This window comes from Culex quinquefasciatus, chromosome 2 (genome assembly GCF_015732765.1).
Source record: "Culex quinquefasciatus strain JHB chromosome 2, VPISU_Cqui_1.0_pri_paternal, whole genome shotgun sequence".
Lineage (NCBI taxonomy): Eukaryota > Metazoa > Arthropoda > Insecta > Diptera > Culicidae > Culex > Culex quinquefasciatus.
This window is the reverse complement of record NC_051862.1, coordinates 56230406-56253412: the sequence shown is the minus strand read 5'-3', so window position 1 is coordinate 56253412 and position 23007 is coordinate 56230406. Positions and strand designations below refer to the sequence as shown.

General features: G+C 37.8%; 1 protein-coding gene across 8 annotated transcripts in view; it reads right to left on the bottom strand.

Annotated features, from left to right (window-relative positions):
* LOC6039635 overlaps positions 1-23007 on the bottom strand; it is a 64739-nt gene that overhangs the window by 38415 nt on the left and 3317 nt on the right. For all 8 annotated transcript variants that reach the window (XM_038255856.1, XM_038255855.1, XM_038255857.1 and 5 more), the window contains exon 2: positions 12606-12892. In XM_038255856.1, coding sequence (XP_038111784.1) covers positions 12606-12678 — 73 coding nt within the window. In that variant the 5' untranslated portion in view covers positions 12679-12892. The remainder of the gene's footprint in view (positions 1-12605; positions 12893-23007) is intronic.

The following is a 23007-nucleotide window of genomic DNA, read 5'->3' as shown; positions in this document are numbered from 1 at the left end:
TCATTACAAAACATAGACAGGAGACGCTCAATATTGTCTACAAATTTTACACAAAAATAATGCTGAAATAACTTTATAAATAAAAGTATCTCCTTAAATGATTTTGTTCGCAAAAAATGACAGTTTCGAATAAAAATAGATTTTTTAAGTTAACACAAAATAACGTACATTTCAACATCTTTAGTAAATTTTGTTAAAGATCTCCTAATGCCGATCGCGACAGGAATCCGCGCCAAATGCGGCCTGCAGGTCATAAATTTCCCGCACGTCAACGGGAACCCAGCCGATTAGTTTCGCAAACGAGGAGGGGTTCGAGATCCAACAACTTGTTGGTGTGCCACTGCATATTGCTAGTAGCCGCGACCAGCCAGCAGGTATCGAGTTGTTGTGTTTTGAGTAGTTTAGCGTCTGTTTTGTTGACGCGTCCCACCGCGCCGCGAATGTTGACATGCTCCAAACGGACGACTTTTAGAGTAAGGCAAAAAGAAGAGGCTTAGTCAGTGGGTGGCGCCTTGGCTGATCCACTTGATCAATTAGAGCGCATTTGGCTAAACTGGTGGTGGCCACTTGAAACATCCAAATTGAACATATTGTTTTCGGGGAGGACTAGCTTGTTATACAATTTGTTAATTTGAAGGGAGGGATTGCTGAAAGCTTGTTAGTAACACCCATATTAAATTTGATTGGCACTTTTGGCTGATGATCTCAGCAGGAACTAATTATGAGTTTTAAATTTAGAAATGGGAGGTTTGTTTTGATTTTCAGCGTAATAGTGACGACTTTATATGGTCGAAGGAATCTCATGGAACTTCCGTGCAATCTGGTTTTGAACGACCTAAAATGAAGATCTAGTTTTGAAAAAGTAAGACGTCATAGGTCCAACCAGGGAGAGTTGCATAACTCAATCTCACAAGAGATTGCACTGCCTGAAATTCGATCGTCCGATTGGGTCAACATCAATCAACGAATATTATTTAATTTGCAAGATCACTCTCGAGTTCAATCGATCCAAACTGCCCCGAAAATAAACAACATTTAAGCCCACGCAATTGATACATCTGGCCGGTCACAAAGATGTCCCGTGCCGTGGGGATCGATGTCTCACACTCGGTGGAACCTTTCACGATTGAAGCTGAAGTCCCCGCAAGGGTTCGTCACTCCGTAATCGATCAATCAATCATCTGGCCAGACTTTGCCATCGTCTGCACCGAGGCTCGATTCAATCACACAGTCTGGCCCCTGGTAGTCAACCCTTTATAATAATTTCTCGCGTGAATGTTAATTTTTGCAAGGAATCACACACAGATGCATGAAATATTAAAATCGCAATGCGACACACCTATTTAATTGTATGACTAATTCTTCGTTGACCGAGCCTAGTGGTAACGCATCCATCTCGTGAGCAGTAAATCGCGTTTCAAATCCCGACACTGACCAACATAACCGGCGATCTTTTCCCTTCTGGATTTAATTGCTTACAGTAAAGGGAAGGTAGTTTATCATCACAAGCTGGACCTTACCTTGACGCATTAGGAAAGGCGACCTATGCACAAGATCCTCTGTAATTACTCTTAGCTTTAAGAAAAATGTAATTACAAAAGCCGACTCGGTCCTAACCAGGTCCCAGTACCGAAAAGGACCTAATAAAAATAATTTTATGAAAAAAAGGCGACCTATGGATTGCTAAAGTTAACCTTAACATGTTAACATCAAGACATAGCCACTGAATCCGATTTGTAAATGCAGCCCCGATTCTCTTTAAGGGTCATGGAAAAAATATTTTTAATAGCTTGTTTGTCCTCTCGGCTATCTAATGTTGTCCCGGCCTAACTTAGAGGTTAGGTCGTGTGGTCAGTCCGGGTGTAGGAGTAGTTTCTCTAGAAGAGGTATAAACCTGCTTCGGTAGACTCGCTGGTCGGTGGTTGTACCTACAATCCAAAGGTTGTCCGTTCTAATCCCTAAGAACAGCATCTGGGTTAAGACCATGAGAAAAAAAAACATAAATATGATACAGCACATAGGACCAACCCAAGTAGCCACCACCTAGTTTTAGGGAGGGAACTCCGCCGGCGTGAACGCCGGAACTGCTGGACTCTGCTTCTCCGCCTTCCTTGCCGGCGGTTTCGGTTTCGACGCCTGCTGGCGCCTCTGGATGAAGTCCACACGGTTGGGGCAGCTGCGGTCCGTGGCTTCGTGAGCTCCAGAGCAGTTGGCGCACCGTTTCGACTCTGCTTCTTGGACTTTGCACTCGTCCGTCTTGTGGGGACCCCCACAGTTGTTGCACCTCCCCTTAAGATGACAGTTCCTGGTTCCATGACCCAGCTGCAAGCAGTTCCTGCACTGGGTCACGTTCGGCCGCTTGTTCCGGTAGGCCTCCCACCGGATGATAGTGCTTGCCACAACTTCCATTGCAGAGAGCTTCTTCAGATTAGTGTATCCCTTGGAGAAGACCGCAATGTACGGAGTTTCGTCCACGATGGACTTTTCCTTCCGCTTGATGACATGCACCTCCAGCGCGTCCAGCTTGAGATCCCTCTTCAGCAGGTACTTGACCTCATCCGGTTTCAGTTCATCAGGTAAACCACGACCAACGACCCGGTGAACTCGTTCGCTTCTTCGGCCGTGGGTGTAGAATTCCACTTTCTTCCTCTGGAGAAGCTCCTGCAACTTGTCAAAATCTTTGACAGAGAAGCAGGTCACCTTGGTTCCAAATCGGGTTAGTTTGTAAATCGGGTTGAAACCAAATTCACAACTTTCCACTATTGCCACAAGCTTGTAAAAATCCGTGGTGCTCTTCACCACCAAAGGTGGTTGCTTTTGTTTACCTGCCGACTGGCCGGGTGGTGAAACCGCCGGGCTGGCATTGTTGTTGTTTTCGTTTTCCGCTAGCGGGCTGAACTTGTTGTTGTTGAGCACATTCTGCTCCACTTTTCCTTCTCCGACGACAGCTCCGGTGATCTCAGGGGTCTTCTTCCGCTTCCGATTTCCGGGGATGAATTGGAAATCATCCGTCTCGGAGGTCTCTTCCACCTCCATCCGTCAAACAACTCGAGGCACGATGCCTTTAGCGCGCACGTCACACACGTCTACTCTCTCGAAGCTGTCGGAGCCAAGTGAGCGATAGATGTTTATACAGTCGATTCTCTGGTTGTCAATATCTAAGGGACTGTCGAGGAAGAGAATCACCAGTTTACAGAACGATGCAAAATGAAGACTCGATTGAATATATTTTTTTCTTGATACCCAGCTATGGGAGAGAATCATGGCAACGTCCATCAAACAAAAACAAACTAATGTCAAAAACCCTTCAAAGCTTCGTTTCGCAAAGAAAAATGTCTATGCAAGCCATGAGAAAGTGAAATTATTGACAACCGGAAGAGATTTTTTAAGCCAACAGAATCCAAGGGACCGTCGAGGAAGAGATCCTTCAAGCAAGAGAAAATATCGAGGAATAAAACCAATCGAATTATGCAGTTTGAAGGGACTGAAGAATTCATCGATGGATGGAGCAATATTGATATCGAGAAGATCGACAGCCAGAGAGTCGATTGTCAATAATATGAACATATTTTTCAAAGAATTGCTATAAAATATTTTTTAACATTAAAAACTATGATTACAAATAATGATTTTTAATAAAGCGAGTTGATTTTTTTGACTCTATCTCCCCTACATTTATCAATAAAATTTCAACCGCAGCTGAATTTGAGCCACCAATTGCGAGAAATAGGCTTTCAAATTATTTTGATTACCTTCAATATCTATTATTTATCATCGCCATTTTTGCAAACCATCTCCATTGCCAAAATAAAACCTATTTTGCGTAAGACGTTTGAAGTCGTACGAAATTTCATTTTTCCTTAACTCCTGACTAGGTTTTAACAAAGGTTTTTATTAAGGCTTTGAGGATGTTGTTAGGATTCAGTTGTAAAGCCTTGAACTCCTATGTAGGTTTTATAAATAGGCCGTGACAACCTTTTGTGGAGGTCCTTTTGGGTTTGAACAGAGGTTTATCGGGGTTCTGGGGAGACTGTTACGACTTGGTGGTTTTAATGTTGGTTTTGGCTGATAGGTTTTATAGCGGTTGTGACAGCTTTGATAAAGCCTATAAAGTACGTTACCAATCTTATTTTTGATACCAACGGCAACATTTGCCCTAACCTGAAATGATCCATTGAGGATTCATTGATCTATCGACACCAAGTCCAAGTAATGGATCTTTCCGGTGCAACCCTGCAGGCGAATCAAAACCTCGTTCGTCTAATTCACCACCAACGGGGCAGTCAGTTTTATGTCGTGGTGTTTACTTTAACCACCAGCTCAGTTTCTTCAGGACGATCTGTCATAATTTATGCACGCGGCGTGGAAGCAGATCAGTTAATATTACGTTTGTGACGTAATTGTAGAAAGAAGTATGTTAAAGCGGGGTACTTAGAGGTTGCACGATTGCTCAAGAGGCGACAGATTATGATTGATTACTGGGCCGGAGAAGGCGTGGAACCGCAGTGCTTCCTTCATGGTCCTCGTGTTAATTTTCTTCCCGCGGATTGTACATTGGGAAATTGATTGAAATGACCGTGCTTACTCGAGGCGGATGGTTTGTCCAGATTACTGTGTACTTTGTGACTAATGACAAGCTTGTTGCAAACATAAAATTTCTTTAACGTGTTTTTCCTGGTACAGTACACTAGTGTTAACGGTTCACATCAACCAAAGTCTACTGCACGAGATAGTAGAAACATAAATTTTAGAATAAAATTTACAAAAACTCAAGATATTATTTTCGATTCAATCCCTAAAGTAAAGCATTAAAAAATATTATATTAGAACTAAGACATTTTTTTTTAATTTAACAAATTTGTATCAAAAAAACATCAATTTCTCCGCCTTAATCTGAAAATAAAAAAAAAAATCCAAAATCAAGATTGGCTCAAAAAAATTTCAGTCATTCAATGTAAATATTTACTATAATAACTGACAATCTCAAGCAGAGATATCAAATTATGTGTCAATTCAAGGAACTCCTGCATCATTTCTGTAAACAACGGTCACATTTCCAACCCGTCCAAATATTTTGACGCGTCGCACGCCCACACACTTTATCAATCGAGCGCAGCGCTGTTTATGTAGTCTATTCCGGATCATCGATTCAAGTGCTGATATAACACATTTTCTCACCCCGCCACCGTGACGTGCGTGGAACGCAAAGATGAATTTCTTGGGGCTAGAATATAAGACACATTTACCCATAAGAAGGGTAGAGGTGCCTATTTTAGACCTATTTGGACCTTTTTCCGACCTTTAACGATTCTTAAGAAGTTTTCCGAGGTTAGGTACACCACCCCTCACAAACTCATGAACAAACTCTTGAACCACTCGAAACGGGGCCTAAGTGGTCTTCCCGCCGTCGTTGTCGGTCATTTCTTGGCCGTAGACAGCCAAGTCAACGGCAGCAGACTGGCAGTTGGAATGTAGAACACCAAACAACCGCGGCCAGCTGACCATCGTCGACGACGTCGTCAAACTTTGCAGTTTTAAGGTATGACGTTTGGCTTAAAATTTTGCACAAAACATTTCTAAATTAGTTGACAAGGTTGCGAATTTCTCTCGTTTGTCACTTGTTTGTATCTTTCCCACATTTTTTAAGGGTTAAAAGTTAATGGAGACTTTCCAACATTGTGCCAATTTTATCCGCGTCCCAAGATCACCGCATTGAGCGTCCATTAGAACGTCAACGGTGGCTTCCTGGGGCCATAAATCCGTTCATTCCAGGTCGACCGCGTACTCCACGGTCGTCGTCGTCTTCGTCGTCGTAGACTGGCGTGTGACATTAGACATCAATTGGAGCTCTGCGTTTAGCTTACGCGCCTGGGAAAGACAGACGCGCGCGCGCAACTGGTTTATTTATGGCTATCACTAAAACCATAACTCTTACTGGCCACCGGCTGGCTCTGACTGACTGGCACCAGGTCGGTGGTGGAGGGAAATTGCCTCGGCTCGGAGTATCAATCTTCCCGGTGGCAGTTTGAATGGGTGGTTTTCGGCGGGGGAGAAAAAAAACTGATGGGAATTGGTGTCATTTCCGTGAGATATGGGAAAATCTCACATATTTTGCAGTTTTTTTCCTAAGTGTGGCTGAGGCATTTGATTTGAGAAAATTATGACTGTGATTGAGGGTTAAAAAAAAGTGAGCATTTGAGACTAAATAAGCTGACATCATAAGAATTACTTGTATTTAGTTTTCAACTTCAACTTTGTAGGTAACCAATCACCAAGAAACAATTACGCATCATTGGATCTATCATGTACTTTTCATACAATTTTTTATTGCTGTTCATCATGGTTGAAGAAATATAAAAAAAATCAGTTCTACGCGACTACAATTATCATGCCCGAAATCTTATCTGCCAACTTTCACTGCTCTACTTTCCGTCACGAGATTCTCAGCACTCACATTCTCAGATTATCAGTGACATTCTCTTTTCTTCTCTCATTTCCAAATTCACAATCATCTCTCCTCACCAAAAAACTAGATATGACTACGCAGTATAACGGGACGCAGTTCTTGGTCGGTTCCCAACCCCCTATCATTGCGGTTTTCATAGTAAATTAAAGAATCCTTGATGAGTGTGCATGAACGAGGAAAAAATGCTTTTGATGCCAAGCACGAGTTAAACGAAGAGAATAAACAACATAAAGTGACGGTCGCTATACTCTCTGATATTTTGGTTGCAGGAATCATCAAATGATAGTGTTTTCTATCACTCATTACCAGCACTCTCCAAAGTTATTCTATTTATTTGGTTTTGCCTTGCATTTCAGTGTTGCTTTATGCTCCTACTTTTTTTAAGCCATTTTTGAAGCCCTTCACTTTTGTCATTTTTTCCAATCTGTTGAATCTGATGTTTTCTAGTTAAATCATGAATACTTCGCTTGTAACTGCGACCACCACCAGCAATCTCTGGAATAATGAGACCGAATTTATTCAAGCTCTCGGAATAACTTGAATCGTTTCGCGGTCTTTGACAAAGTTGCTTGGCATACAATTTCACATAAGAATCTCACTCTTGACAATGATCGACACATTTAACGTCTACTTTTGGCAAAATTTTGAAATTTTTGCTTTTCCCAATATTCAACGATAAAAAGCGAACCCAAAACCTTAACCGATTTGGCTCAAAATTAACATAGTAACTTAGTTTTACCTAAGGAATCGAACCAAAGGGTATCTCTTCCGATTTATTTTTTATTTTTTTATGTTTACCCTACTGGATTCACTGAATTCCCGGAAATCCCTTTTTGTTTTTGTAAATGTTTTATGGGCAACAATAAACTATGCAGGTATGATAATTTATGAATTTGTGAGGCATTTTTTATTTTTATTTGTGGCACCGTTCATGTCAAAAACGTCAAAAAACTTAGCATCAAAACAAAAATTCAAGAAAACAACATGACTTTAATGGAAATCAATGTGTTATTGAATAGATTTCCTTTGATTTAATTTTATTTATTATTATTTTTTGCAAGTTATGATTAGTATGTTTTAAAACTAAACTTTCAACATCTGGCTTCATCATGCACACGGGACTAAGTCTTCACCAAATCTTCACCTAAAGTATGTCACGCCCGGGGGCGTGTGACAAAGGGGAGAGGAGGGAAAATTTTGGCTGATTTTAGCGTGACGTACTTTAAGGATGAAACCTTACCTGTTTCGATTTTTTTTTTCATTTTCGTGTGTTTAGGAAGTTATTTTGATCAACTTTGTCCTTCTGTGCTTTTCTTGTTTTGAGTTTTTCTTTTTTCATTTCATTTGTTTCAACTTGCATTTTCCTTATTTAGTTTATCTTTGTTTTTGGTAGTATTTGGTTATCACCTTCTACTACTTTTAGACAGTATTCCTTTGGTGACTTGTTTATATTTTTATTCTACTATGGATACAATTATCATTTAAATTGTTTAAAAATACGTAGAGGCAAAGTCTGAGAAATTAAAAAAAAAATCAGTTGAAAATATAGTCAAATGGTACCCCTGAGCAATTCTCTACGAAATCGGTCTTTTTTCTTCAATTTTAATTTTTGTATTTTTTAATCCGACTGATTTTGTGCCTGGAAAAGCTCAAAGTTATTTTGTTAGTTTGCCATACAGGTCCACAAAATGATGTATCGATTTGAGTTCGGGAATTTGTAATGGTATGGGAAAAATCAGTTGACTGAAACTGGTCGAATGACACGGTAAATTTGTGATTTTTATTTTAACTTTATCACTAAAATTTGATTTGCAAAAACACTATTTTTAATTTTTATTTTTGATATGTTTTAGAGGACAAATGCCAAAAATTTCGAATTTCATGTTGCACCGAATTTATTATTTTTTTCATAATGATTTTTTCAAAAATCGAAATATCGCAATTTCAAATGATGTAAATCAAATTGCAATCGTGTACATGAGTAAAATTTTGAAGTGCACCGTTTTCGTTAAATCCATTTAATTTTTGAAAATGTGCAGTTTTTCATTTTATTAGCACATGTTGTTTTGAATTTTAAAGCTGAATTCTCATATTTTGCTGTGCTGAGATATTGATTGCAAAGAAGCGAAACAGGATTTATGTTTTTTCGTCTAAATAGCCACCATTTAATGTCGATATCTCAGCTAATGGATTTTCAATGTTAATATATGAAACATTTGTGAAATTTTCCGATCTTCGAAAACATTATTTTCAAAATTTTCAAATCAAGACTAACATTTTAAAAGGGCGTAATATTGAATGTTTGGCCCTTTTGAAATGTTAGTCTTGATTTGAAAATTTTGAAAATAATGTTTTCGAAAAGATCGAAAACTTTCACAAATGTTTCATATATTAACATTGAAAATCGGACCATTAGTTGCTGAGATATCGACATTAAAAAATGGTGGGCTGTTTGGGTGAGACTTAGAAAACATAAATTTTCCTGTTTTTAAACCTTTGCATTGCAATATCTCTGCAACTAAAGGTCTTATCAACAAAGTCCGAAGAAGCAAAATATAGAGAATTTTCTCAGCTTTTCAAAAATATTTTTTCCAAAAGTGTGCAAACATGCGCACTAATTTAAAAAAATGAAAAACTGCCACAATTTTCAAAAAAGTCACCTAAATATGGACTTAACTTGAAAACGGTGCACTTTATCAAAATTTTACTCAAGTACTTTTTGATTGCAAATTTGATTTTACATCGAAAAATGAAGTTGAAAAAATTTTGCGACCAATATTTCGATTTTTGAAAAATCAGTATTGATTAAAATTCATAACTCGGACAATGATTTGCACAACCTGGAAATTTCTGAAAAGTTGGCATTTTATGTCCTCTAAAACATATCAAAAATAAAAAAATAAAAATAGTTTTTTTGCAAATCAAATTTTAGTGATAAAGTTGAATAAAAAATCACCAAATTTTTTACCGTGTATCATTTTTTCCAGTGTAGTCCATATCCATACCTACAACTTTGCCAAAGACACCAAATCGATCAAAAATTCCTTCAAAAGATACAGATTTTTGAATTTTCATATCATTTTTGTATGGACAGCTGCCAAATTTGTATGGAAAATTATATGGACAAACTAATGATGCAAAATGGCTTCTTTGGGCATACCGAAGGCACCAAAAAAGTTTCAGTCGGATTAAAAAATACAAAAAAAAATCGAATGACCGAAATCCTAGAGAACTGCTCCCCTAACAAAATAATTTTTAAAAATATTGACAAAGTCTTCCAAAACTTTAACTTTTATTTTTAAGAGTTCTTAAGGGGTTAAATACATGCAGAAATAAAAAAAAACATTTTACAGTTTTTTTTAAATGATGATTTCAAACACTCCTAGTGGGTCTCGTGGCGCAGGGGTAGCGGCTTCGGCTGCCGATCCCGATGATGCTATGAGACGCGGGTTCGATTCCCGCCTTATCCACTGAGCTTCTATCGGATGGTGAAGTAAAACGTCGGTCCCGGTTTCTCCTGTCTCGTTAGAGGCGCTGGAGCAGAAATCCCACGTTAGAGGAAGGCCATGCCCCGGGGGGCGTAGTGCCAATAGTTTCATTTTCAAACACTCCTGAAAATTAAATGAATATATTTCGTGATAAAACTGAGTAAGAGACGATTTTAGCTCAATGTTTTGCAATGCGTAACCCAAAGTGTCAAACTTTGTGAGCGTTTTTCTCTGAACACCGAGTTGATTTACGGGTGCCACGATGTCTCGAGACGAGATGGACTGAAATTTCAGATGAAGACTCTCAACACATATCCCGTGTGCATGAAAAAGCCCGATTTTGAAATTTTGCTTTATTAAAAATTACAAAAATCAAAAACTAACGATTTTTTATATGAAAAACAAGAAAATATTTTTAACTTTTTTACAATAAACTTTTTGAAAATCAACTTAAGTCATGCACTCGAAACCAGTTTAACGAGTCTTCACCAAAATTTTGAGTCGATTTGGTAAAAGTAGTGTTGAGATATCGTGGCACCCGTTTTTTTAACTGCACACTTCAAATAGCTATATCTTGGCGAAGACACAACCAAATGTGTGCAAATTTATTTCATTAATAGATGAAAATGTATTTTTCAATGCACTGAAAACAGATTTGAAAAAGAGGTTAAGCGTAAATTTTATCAATATGTCTTGGGACATTTTCATGAGATTTTGTGTTTATTTATCTCAAAGTTTATACAAAACTGCTCAAACTTTGGTTTAATTGTTTTTTTGGTAATTACTTTTTTTATTTATTACATTTTCGTTAATTTTTGCCCCCCTAGGGATAATTATGGTCCATATTCACGAATCCGAGGTCCCTTTTTTGATATTTCGTGACGGAGGGGCAATATAAACCTTATCATTTCTGAACATTCGAAAATGAAGTGTTTTCAATAATTTTAAGCCTGAAATGTTAAAAATCACGACGACTCAGGAACATTTTTGAAATTTTCTGTTCTACGACTGAATGTTTTCGGGTGGGGTTTCTGAACATTCGAAAATGAAGTGTTTTCAATAATTTTAAGCCTGAAATGTTAAAAATCACGACGACTCAGGAACATTTTTGAAATTTTCTGTTCTACGACTGAATGTTTTCGGGTGGGGTCGGTCACTCTTACAAAATAAGCACGCAAAGTTAAAACATACAAAATTTTAAAATGAAAAAAAAAATGTTTTAAATGAGAAAATGATCCTTCTGGATAATTGCAGATTCAAAAAGTATATTAAATTACCCATAAAATGCCATGACAGTTCAGTTACGATAAATGGCATAAATATTTTTGTAATATTTGCGATAAAAAATACTTTAATTATTTTGAGGACGTAAACAAATTGCGCAAGTTTTCAAATAATTATTATTCGATGCTGCAAATAATGGAAAAACACTTATTTTTCAAATGTTCAAGAATGCAAAGGATCGTACTCACATACCGTCACGAGATATTGAAAAATAAACCTTTTTAGTCGGTTGATAATAAATAATAAAAAAAAAATCTTTCACTCTACAGCATTGCCGTGGCGTTTTCGACTGCAAGAACTCAGTTAAACACAAGATTGAAAATACATTTCATAAATTATCTCATGTCGCCTTGAACAACATTTATTTCTTATTGATTAGCAACTTTTCAACAACTTTTACTCGATCCAATTCCGTTCCCATTCACACAGAGCACCCTCCTACCTAACCATATCATTATTTCATTAGTCTCTTTCCCACATCCCGGAGCAAAGCCGACTAATTCATCGATCGATCAATGCCGTGGTCCTGTGCAGTGTTTTCTTAGCTGGCTCGAGTACTAACAGCGGCGCTACATAACCTGAGCGCGATGCATCGATCTCTTTCAACGGCATTTACATTTCAATTTCGCACCCGACAGATACTACTTACGAGGACGCTGGGTTGCTCTCACAGGTAAATTTATTACTTTCAATTTGTCAATTTTGGAAATGAAAATTTCGAGGTTCTTTTGCTTTTTTTGCTTTATAATGAAGAAATAAATTATGCATGAAAAAACAATTTTCATTCAGTTTTGTTTTGCCAAATTTAATTATTTTTTTTAAAATTATTTCTTAAGGTGTAAACTGCAATTAATTAAGCCATCAGCATTGGTTTCACCTTTTCTTCTGCTCAACTTCTTGCATCTTTCTTCGAGCACTGCCTGCACCACTTTAATTAGTCATGAAACTGCTCCAGGCAACTTTGAGCACGTGTTTCAAATTTTTACGACACACCTCACACCTCTTTTGAATGCGTTTGTTTGCCAACATATTCGAGCATAAAATCACTGCATTTCCACACTGAGTTTCAGAGCTTCCAGTGATTCATGGGAGGACATTTTTCACGACTTCTGTTTCTATTGGGTTTCAGTTTTTCCTCTGGTGCATTCATCATTGCAATGGGAGGATCTTAAGGGGTGGTGAAAAAAAAAAACAATAAATTATGTTTACGAGAAAATTAACACTCTTACAACATGGTTCGCTGGGTTGGCACGGTTAAAGGTTATGTAAATATTTGCTCTTCTTGCAATGTTACCCACAGGGATCATACATTTCATAGTTCAACCCTGCCACCAATCAAACCGTATACAGCAAACCAATTGACTCACCTGTCAAACAGAACAATGCGACGGTTAGTATTGCCAGCTTCGTTGATAAATGGTTCGCCGTAATTCTCGCCATGCTCGCTAGCGCTATGATCGGGTATTCTTTACTAGTTTGGACGCGTGGGATGTGTGAGGGGGGGTCAACACCGGGTTGACCACCGTAGTAGTACCGTAGGTTCTTCGACACTGTGACCAAGTCTTGTGAATTCACTTTCTTCTGTGGCGGGATTCGTGCTGGCTTTTCCTCTCTTCTATTCACAGTTGATTTATTCGGAATGCTTCGTGTGCGGCTGTTTCGCGATGGATTAGATGTTTAAAATGTTTATTAGTGAGCTTATAGTTTTGTAAATGAATCTGTATTGTCTACTTGACAACTTGACTAGCAATTTCCGTTGGTGACAAAGGAGTTTTCGAGTAAGTGGAACTGAGACATTGAATTCATGATATTAATAAAATGATTTTCTAAATGCCATTGCTATAGCAGACTCCTACATCGAAATTCAATCTGAAATTCAATTTTTTATCGAAGCAAAATAGGTATTCAAACCTCAAATTGAAATTCGTTCGTAATAAATTACGTTTCAAATTAAATTGAAACCAAAGTTTTGAAAATTGTTGTAGATTTTTAACATTTAAATCAAAACAAGTCCAATTTAAGTTTTTATTTCTTCACGAACGAAATGTAAAGGTACGAGTTTTAATATTGTGTAAACTAGTTTTATTTTGATCACTTTACAATTGTTGTACCTTTTTCGCTTGCGAACTTTCTTCACCCACGAAAGCGAAGAAGGCGAAACACGCTACAGAAAATCTCGCCAGAACTTCTCGAAAAAAATGAATCAGTTAAAGATTATTTTTTTGTTTCGTTTTTTTCACGCAGATTGCCCATCTACAAAAAGTGACTGGTAACTTTTCGACATGCGACGTTTTTTTTTTTTACACCGGCACGTGTAGTAGTGAGTAGTAGTGATGATTTTTTGAGTTTTCTTTTACCGATCTATAGTGCGCGAGAGAGGAGAGCCAGGTTCTTTTCGGATTTTATCTCGTGATGAGCATAACAAAATTTCTTTTGATGACTATTTTTCCACCGCTGCAAATAATCAATTTTAATTTTGGAAGGAGAACACCCAATTCCTTTTCATTTGAGAAAAATAGTTTTTTCGCCCAATTAAAAAGCAACCCGAACAACTACTGTATAACAAAAACTGTCAAGGAATTATTTAGATAAATTAAATTAAATTAATTTGAGACTTACAAATATAAAACTGTGTCGTTTTTAAAGGTAACAAATTTCACAAAATGCTATCAGAGTGCTTATGACTTGCACGTTTAAAAGTATTCATTAAATAAACCCTGATTTTAATCAAATCATTGTGGTTTTTATTTTTTTTTAGAAAACGTTTATAATTTGACGAAATGTCAAGTTTGCTTTTACGAATGATATCGTTCTCAGTGTTTTCACGAACACTTTTCCAGAGTTTTTTTTTATTGAAAAGGTCCTATAACAAATATATTTGGTAAGGAATGGCTAAAAGAACAATTCTAAGGTGTTTTTTAAAAGGTCCTATTAACATATGAAAGAAAAAAAAATAATAACCAAGTTTGAATTGAGAAAAACCCGGAAAACTCTCCCTGTTTAAATCAAACTTGCAGTTAAATTAAAATGTCTAATTATCAAAAGCTTTGACCAAATCAAAAAAGTAATTCAATGTTCAAAAGTTGTTAATATGCAAATCCGTATTATGCGTGAAATTCCCTACAAAAAATCCGGCCTGTTAAAAATCCGCGCAGAGGGTCGAAAATTCGTATGGTAAAGAAAAAATCCTTAGTTGTGTAGCCTTACCTATAACCAAATAAGTTTTTTAGTGTCATTGTTTCACCCATACAAGTCTCTATAGAGTTTTGGCTGCTGTCCATACGAAAATGGTACGTAAATATTCCAACAGCTGTAACTTTTGAGTGAGTTTTCTGATCAATTTGGTGCCTTCGGCAAAGTTGTAGGTATTGTTGAGGAATATTGAGAAAAAAATTGGTACACGGAAAAAAAATGCAGATTTTTTAAAAAACTTTTTTTAGCAAAAACTCAATTTCACAAAATAGGTATTTTTTGATTTGCGAGATTTTTTAATCTGTTTAACACTCCTCCGTCCAAGGCATATTTCACTTACACGGACGACCAAGCCTCCGAAACAGTTGCTTCGCTAAATTCAACTCGCTCGCATTTGGTTCCATTTCAACCAATCTTGATCGTTCTTGCAGCATTCGAACCGGTAGGATTTCAAGATTCATCTGAAACAAGAACGAACCTGATTCGACTTACCTGCTAGTAACACCGACTAAATTCGTCGAAGCAACTCTTTTTAGGCGCTCGTTTTAGGGAACACACCATGGCCAAATCAACAAGAAAGCATTAAAATTTGAAATCAACCATTCAAATTTAACTAATTTGGGGTCGCTGAACACGAATATGACACTTAGAATCAGGGATGGAATAATCGCAAAAAAATCAATTTCGCTTGCGAACTTTCTTCACCCGCGAAAGAGAGAGGAGGCAAATCACGCAAAAGAAAATCGCTACCGAACTTCTCCAAGAAAATCAATCTGCTGATGATTTTTGGTGAATTTCCTTGTCAGCACCACTTAAAAGTATTTATTTCACTTTGTTTACACATTGCCCATCTACAAAATGTGACAGGTCATTTTTCGACGTGTGACGTTACACTTGCAAGTGTAGTAGTGATAAAGATGATCCGCCGAATAATCAAGATGATGATTTTTTTAGATTTATTCTACCGATCTTTCGTGCGCGAGAGAGGAGAGCCAAGCTCCCTTCGGATTTTTTCTCTTGATGAACGTCCAATGATTTTCTTTTGATGATGATTATTCCATCGCTGCTTAGAATATTCCAAAGTATTCAGAAATCCAGAAATCCAAGATGGTGGCCAATATGGCGCCTGTAGTATATTGGGAATATTTTTTTGAGGTTGTAATAGTGATTCAACCACTCAATTGTAACTAATTTGGGGTCGCTGAACACGAATATGACACTTAGAATATTCCAAAGTATTCAGAAATCCAGAAATCCAAAATGGCGACCAATATGGCGCCTGTAGTATATTGGGAACATATATTTGAGGGTGTAATAGTGATTCAACCACTCAAACCTAACTAATTTGAGGTCGCTGAACAAGAATATGACACTTAGAAAATCCCAAAGTATTCAGAAATCCAAGATGGCGGCCAATATGGCGCCTGTAGTATATTGGGAATATTTTTTTGAGGTTGTAATATTGATTCAACCACTCAAATGTAACTAATTTGGTGTCGCTGAACACGAATATGACACTTTGTATATTCCAAAGTATTCAGAAATCCAGAAATCCAAAATGACGACCAATATGGCGCCTGTAGTATATTGGGAACATATATTTGAGGGTGTAATAGTGATTCAACCACTCAAACCTAACTAATTTGAGGTCGCTGAACAAGAATATGACACTTAGAAAATCCCAAAGTATTCAGAAATCCAAGATGGCGGCCAATATGGCGCCTGTAGTATATTGGGAATATTTTTTTGAGGTTGTAATAGTGATTCAACCACTCAATTGTAACTAATTTGGGGTCGCTGAACACGAATATGACACTTAGAATATTCCAAAGTATTCAGAAATCCAGAAATCCAAAATGACGACCAATATGGCGCCTGTAGTATATTGGGAACATATATTTGAGGGTGTAATAGTGATTCAACCACTCAAATCTAACTAATTTGGGGTAGCTGAACAAGAATATGACACTTAGAAAATCCCAAAGTATTCAGCAATCCAGAAATCCAAGATGGCGGCCAATGTGGCGCCTGTAGTATATTGGGAATATTTATATGAGGGAGTAATAGCCATTCAACCACACAAATCTAACTAATTTGGGGTCTCTGAACACGAATATGACACTAAGAATATCCCAAAGTATTCAGAAATCCAGAAAACCAAGATGGTTGCCAATATGGCGCCTGTAGTATATTGGGAGTATTTATTTGAGCTTGTAATATTGATTCAACCACTCAAATGTAACTAATTTGGTGTCGCTGAACACGAATATGACACTTTGTATATTCCAAAAAGTTCAGAAATTCAGAAATCCAAGATGGCGGCCAATATGGCGCCTGTAGTATATTTTGAATATTTATATGAGGGTGTAATAGCCATTCAACCACTCAAATCTAACTAATTTGGGGTCGCTGAACACGAATATGACACTTGGTATATTCCAAAGTATTATGAAATTCAGAAATCCAAGATGGCGACCAATATGGCGCCTGTAGTATATTGGGAATATTTATTTGAGGTTGTAATAGTGATTCAACCACTCAAATCTAACTGATTTGAGGTCGCTGAACATGAATATGACACTTGGTATATTCCAAAGTATTCAGAAATCCAGAAATCCAAGATGGCGGCCAATATGGCGGCTGTAGAATTTGGGAATATTTGTATGAGGGTGTAATAGCCATTCAACCACTCAAACATAACTAATTTGGGGTCGCTGAACACGACTATGACACTTGGTATATTTCAAAGTATTCAGAAATTCAGAAATCCAATATGGCGGCCTATATGGCGCCTGTAGTATATTGGGAATATTTTATTGAGGTTGTAATAGTGATTCAACCACTCAAATGTAACTATTTTGGTGTCGCTGAACACGAATATGACACTAAGAATATCCCAAAGTATTCAGAAATCTAGAAATCCAAGATGGTTGTCAATATGACTTCTGTAATATATTGGGAATATTTATTTGAGGTTGTAATAGTGATTCAACCACTCAAATCTTACTTATTAGGGGTCGCTGAACATGAATATGACACTTGGTATATTCCAAAGTATCATGAAATTCAGAAATCCAAGATGGCGGCCAAAATGGCGCTTGTAGTATATTGGGAATATTTATTTGAGGTTGTAATAGTGATTCAACCACTCAAATCCAACCAATATGCCGGGACCGTGGTGTAGGGGTAAGCGTGGTTGCCTCTCACCCAGTCGGCCTGGGTTCGATCCCAGACGGTCCCGGTGGCATTTTTCGAGACGAGATTTGTCTGATCACGCCTTCCGTCGGACGGGAAGTAAATGTTGGCCCCGGACTAACCAAAAAAGGTTAGGTCGTTAGCTCAGTCCAGGTGTAGGAGTCGTCTCCCTGGGTCCTGTTTCGGTGGAGTCGCTGGTAGGCAGTTGGACTAACAATCCAAAGGTCGTCAGTTCGAATCCCGGGTGGATGAAAGCTAAGGTGTAAAAAGAGGTTTGCAATTGCCTCAACAATCAAGCTTTCGAACACCTAGTTTCGAGTAGGAATCTCGCAATCGAGAACGCCAAGGCAATGCTGTAGAGCGAATAATTTGATATGATTTGATTGATCTAACCAATTTGGGGTATGAATATGAGGAATATTCCAATATTCCAAAGTATTCAGAAATCCAGAAATCCATGACGCCTGTAGAATATTGGGAATATTTATTTGAGGTTGTAATAGTGAAAACCACTCAAATCTAACTGATTTGAGTCGCTGAACACGTATATGACGCTAAGAACATCCCAAAGTATTCCGATATCAAGAATTTCAATATGGCGGCCAATATGGCGCCTGTATTGGGAAAATTTATTTGAGTTTGTAAAAGCCATTCAACCACTCAAATCTTACTTATTTGGGGTCGCTGAACATGAATATGACACTTGGTATATTCCAAAGTATTCTGAAATACAGAAATCCAAGATGGCGGCCAATATGGCGCCTGTAGAATATTGGGAATATTTATTTGAGAGTGTAAAAGCCCTTCAACCACTCAAATCTTACTTATTTGGGGTCGCTCAACATGAATATGACACTTGGTATATTCCAAAGTATTCTGAAATTCAGAAATCCAAGATTGTGGCCAATATGGCGCCTTTAGTATATTGGGAAAATTGATTTGGGGTTGTAATAGTAATTCAACATCTTAAATCTAAATAATTTGAAGTCACTGAACACGAATATGACACTTAGAATATCCCAAAGTATTCAGAAATCCAGAAATCTAAGATGGCTGCCAAAATGGCGCCTGTAGTATGTTGGGAATAAATTTTTTTTTCTGGATTTCTGAATACTTTGGGATATTCTTAGTGTCATATTCGTGTTCAGCGACACCAAATTAGTTACATTTGAGTGGTTGAATCACTATTACAACCTCAAATAAATATTCCCAATATACTACAGGCGCCGTATTGGCCGCCATCTTGGATTTCTGAATTTCTGAAAACTTTGAAATATACCAAGTGTCATATTCGTGTTCAGCGACCCCAAATTAGTTAGATTCGAGTGGTTGAATGCCTATTTCACTCGCAAATAAATGTTTCCCATAATCTACAGGCGCCATATTGGCCGCCATCTTGGAGTTCTTGATCTTGGAATACTTTGGAGTATTCTTAGTGTCATATTCGTGTTCAGGGTCCCAAAGTTAGTTAGATTTGAGTGGTTGAAAGGCTGTTACACCCTCAAACAAATATTCCCAATATTCTACAGGCGCCATATTGGCCGCCATCTTGGAATTCATGATCTTGGAATACTTTGCAGTATCCTCAGTTTCATATTCGTGGCCAGCGACCCCTAATTAGTTAGATTTGAGTGGTTGAATGCCTATTTCACTCTCAAATAAATGTTTCCCATAATCTACAGGCGCCATATTGGCCGCCATCTTGGAGTTCTTGTTCTTGGAATACTTTGGAGTATTCTTAGTGTCATATTCGTGTTCAGCGTCCCCAAATTAGTTAGATTTGAGTGGTTGAGTGGCAGTTACACCCTCAAACATATATTCCCAATATTCTACAGGCGCCATATTGGCCGCCATCTTGGATTTCTGGATTTCTGAATACTTTGGAATATACAAAGTGTCATATCCGTGTTCAGCGACCCCAAATTAGTTGGATTTGAGTGGTTGAATGGCTATTACACCCTCAAATAAATATTCCCAATATTCTACAGGCGCCATAATTGCCACCATCTTGGAATTCATGATCTTGGAACACTTTGGAGTGTTCTAAGGGTCATATTCGTGGCCAACGACCCCAAATTAGTTAGATTTAAGTGGTTGAAAGGCTGTTACACTCTCAAATAAATATTCCCAATATTCTACAGGCGCCATAATTGCCGCCATCTTGGAATTCATGATCTTGAAACACTTTGGAGTGTTCTAAGTGTCATATTCGTGGCCAGCGACCCCAAATTAGTTAGATTTGAGTGGTTGAATGCCTATTTCACTCTCAAATAAATGTTTCCCATAATCTACAGGCGCCATATTGGCCGCCATCTTGGAGTTCTTGATCTTGGAATACTTTGGAGTATTCTTAGTGTCATATTCGTGTTCAGCGTCCCCAAGTTAGTTAGATTTGAGTGGTTGAAAGGCTGTTACACCCTCAAACAAATATTCCCAATATTCTACTGGTGCCATATTGGCCGCCATCTTAGAATTCATGATCTTGGAACACTTTGGAGTGTTCTAAGGGTCATATTCGTGGCCAGCGACCCCAAATTAGTTAGATTTGAGTGGTTGAAAGGCTGTTACACCCTCAAATAAATATTCCCAATATTCTACAGGCGCCATATTGGCCGCCATCTTGGATTTCTGGATTACTGAATACTTTGGAGTATTCTTTGTGTCATATTCATGGTCAGCGATCCCAAATTAGTTAGATTTGAGTAGTTGAACGGCTACTACACCCTCAAATATATGTTCCCGCTATTCTACAGGCGCCATATTGGCCGCCATCTTGGATTTCTGGATTTCTGAATATTTTGGGATATTCTGAATGTCATATTCGTGTTCAGCGACCCCAAATTAGTTAAATTTGAATGGTTGATTTCAAATTTGAATGCTCTCTTGTTGATTTGGCCATGACGTGTTCCCTAAACAAGCGCCTAAAAAGAGTTGCTTCGACGAATTTAGTCGGTGTGACTAGCAGGTTAGTCGGATCAAGTTCGTTCTTGTTTCAGATGAATCTTGAAATCCTACCGGTTAGAATGCTGCAAGAACGATCAAGATTGGTTGAAATGGGGCCAAATGCGAGCGAGTTGAAATTAGCGAAGCAACGGTTTCGGAGGCTTGGACGGAGGAGTGTTAAGGGGACAAAAACCCGCAACTTTTGAGCCATAGAGAAACACGGTCAAAAATCTGCCGCCGAGTCATAAGTTTTTGAAAAAAATAGTGATTTTTGAAAAAAATCGAAATTTTATGCAAAAACTTCAAACTTGTTTTTGCATAAAATTTCGATTACTTTCGAGTTCGTTAAAAAAATTTTTGACTAAGGGATCTGTTTTCAAGATATAGCCACCGAACGGAGCAGTTAATCAAAAAAAAATGTAAAGTACGTTTCGATTGTAAATTCAATTTTACATTAAAAAATTACGTCAAATTTGCTATTGCAAAAACCACATTTTTTTTCTCAAAATGGTAAATCTGTTCTTTATTGTTGATCAGTAATGAACAAAAAAAAAATTCGGTTAGTTTTAATTGGGAATAATCAAGTTACAATGAGTTCATAAGGTTCAAAAGGTTTTTGATTTTTTAGCTGATTGTTATACTAATATTTAAATATATTTAATTTAACTATAACTGCACACATTGGTATATTTGTCCCATGTACCTTTTCATCACCTATAATTTGCCATAAACACCTACGTGACCAATTAGTCTATTATAATTGTACGCAATGAGAAATTATTGCTGCAGTGGATTGATCTCATAAAAAACATTTTTGACGCCACAGAACAAATTGTCGCTTCTGTTTAGTTTTCTCAATATTTTATAAAAACAAAATGTATTCTGAACCGAATAACTCGATTTAAAAGATATATTCCAAAAGGTTGACTCAAAAACAACTGCTGAAACAGTGTAACGTGCGTGCGTCTCGATCCAATCTGCCTTAATTGAATATTAATGCTTGCAAATTATACCTTCTTTGACAAATCACGTTATTTAGTTTATCTAAAACAGCAAAATCTTCACACAAAGCGTGCGACTTTTACGCATACCAACGATTCTACATCCCAAACCAGGAGGCGACATGTGTCACAAATTTCACACCGCCCACAAACCGTCACAACTGCTCCGCCTGCCATTGGTGGCAGTAATGGCAAATAGAACAATCAGCGGTCCCATAAAGATTCTAATAAAATCAACCATTTCCGCAGAGTTATAGCCGGGACGCGTGTTGCTGGTTTCTTATGAGCAGGGGGAAAAATCTGCCAACGAAACAAATTCTTCAGATTTGACATGCTACTGATCTGGGATGTGGTGTTTGGGGTGAACGGACCAATACTTGACCTCACATGATTTGTATCGTTAAGAACAGTAAGGAAACTGTCTCAAAATAAGTAAACCAACCCTAGATTAACTTTTCCCCACATTACTGACTAAAATATGTGGCGCCTCGTCCACACCACGTTGACTATCAACATCGAGCGATTGGGATGAATTTATTCATGTCCGGCTGTTGGCAGTTAGCAGTCGATTATGGTGAGCCATTAGTGATGCGTGGGATTCAATCAAAATGCCTGGCTCAGGGGGAGGGATAGCCAAATTTGCCAAATCCACAGGTCACCTATTCCAAGCACGTTCTGACACAAATGAGCAGGGGGAATATTTAATCTGTCTCATAAATGTGCAAACATGGCGATTGATTCGATCGAAAAAAATCTGTTGCTTTTTTCTCTCTCAAATTTTGGATGAAACGTGATCGCGCACTGAACGGCGAACGTTCCCGGAATGACACGGTCCTGTATGGTTAATGAAGTTGTTGGGATATTAACACATTCGTTGGACACAATCGATCGGGGAAGATGCGTGGGTTGCACATTTCTTGCTTTGAAATCCATCGTTTTACGACCACTTTAGTCCAACGACAGAGTGGTTCGATTGGGAATTTGCCAAATCGGAATTTTTAATACAGCCAAAACTTTGATCAGGAATGTGTGCATAAATTGTCTGCATTATAAGCTGCTGCTGACCTGGAAGCGTTTAATGGGACATAAATAATTCACCTGGAGCCATTCGGTGCAGTGATTTTGAACTGGGTGAAAAAAGATTAAACGGATGGCCACTGCAAAATAAGCTGAACCAAAGTGATTGAGCGAAATTGATGCTGATATTTTGAGGAGCATTTCTTAAAGAGGATTCGAACAGTCTGAACTTGTTGTATACTGTTTCACAGGCACAGTATGATCCATAATAGTTTTGTACAAAAATAAGCATAAAAAATAAGGTGTTGGCAATCGATTAAATACTGCCTAATACTCTAAAATCAAAAGCTCCAAATAAGTTGGAAGAGAAACTCCAATTCTCGCAGGTTCTCATTCAAGGTCAAGATCTCGAGACGATTTT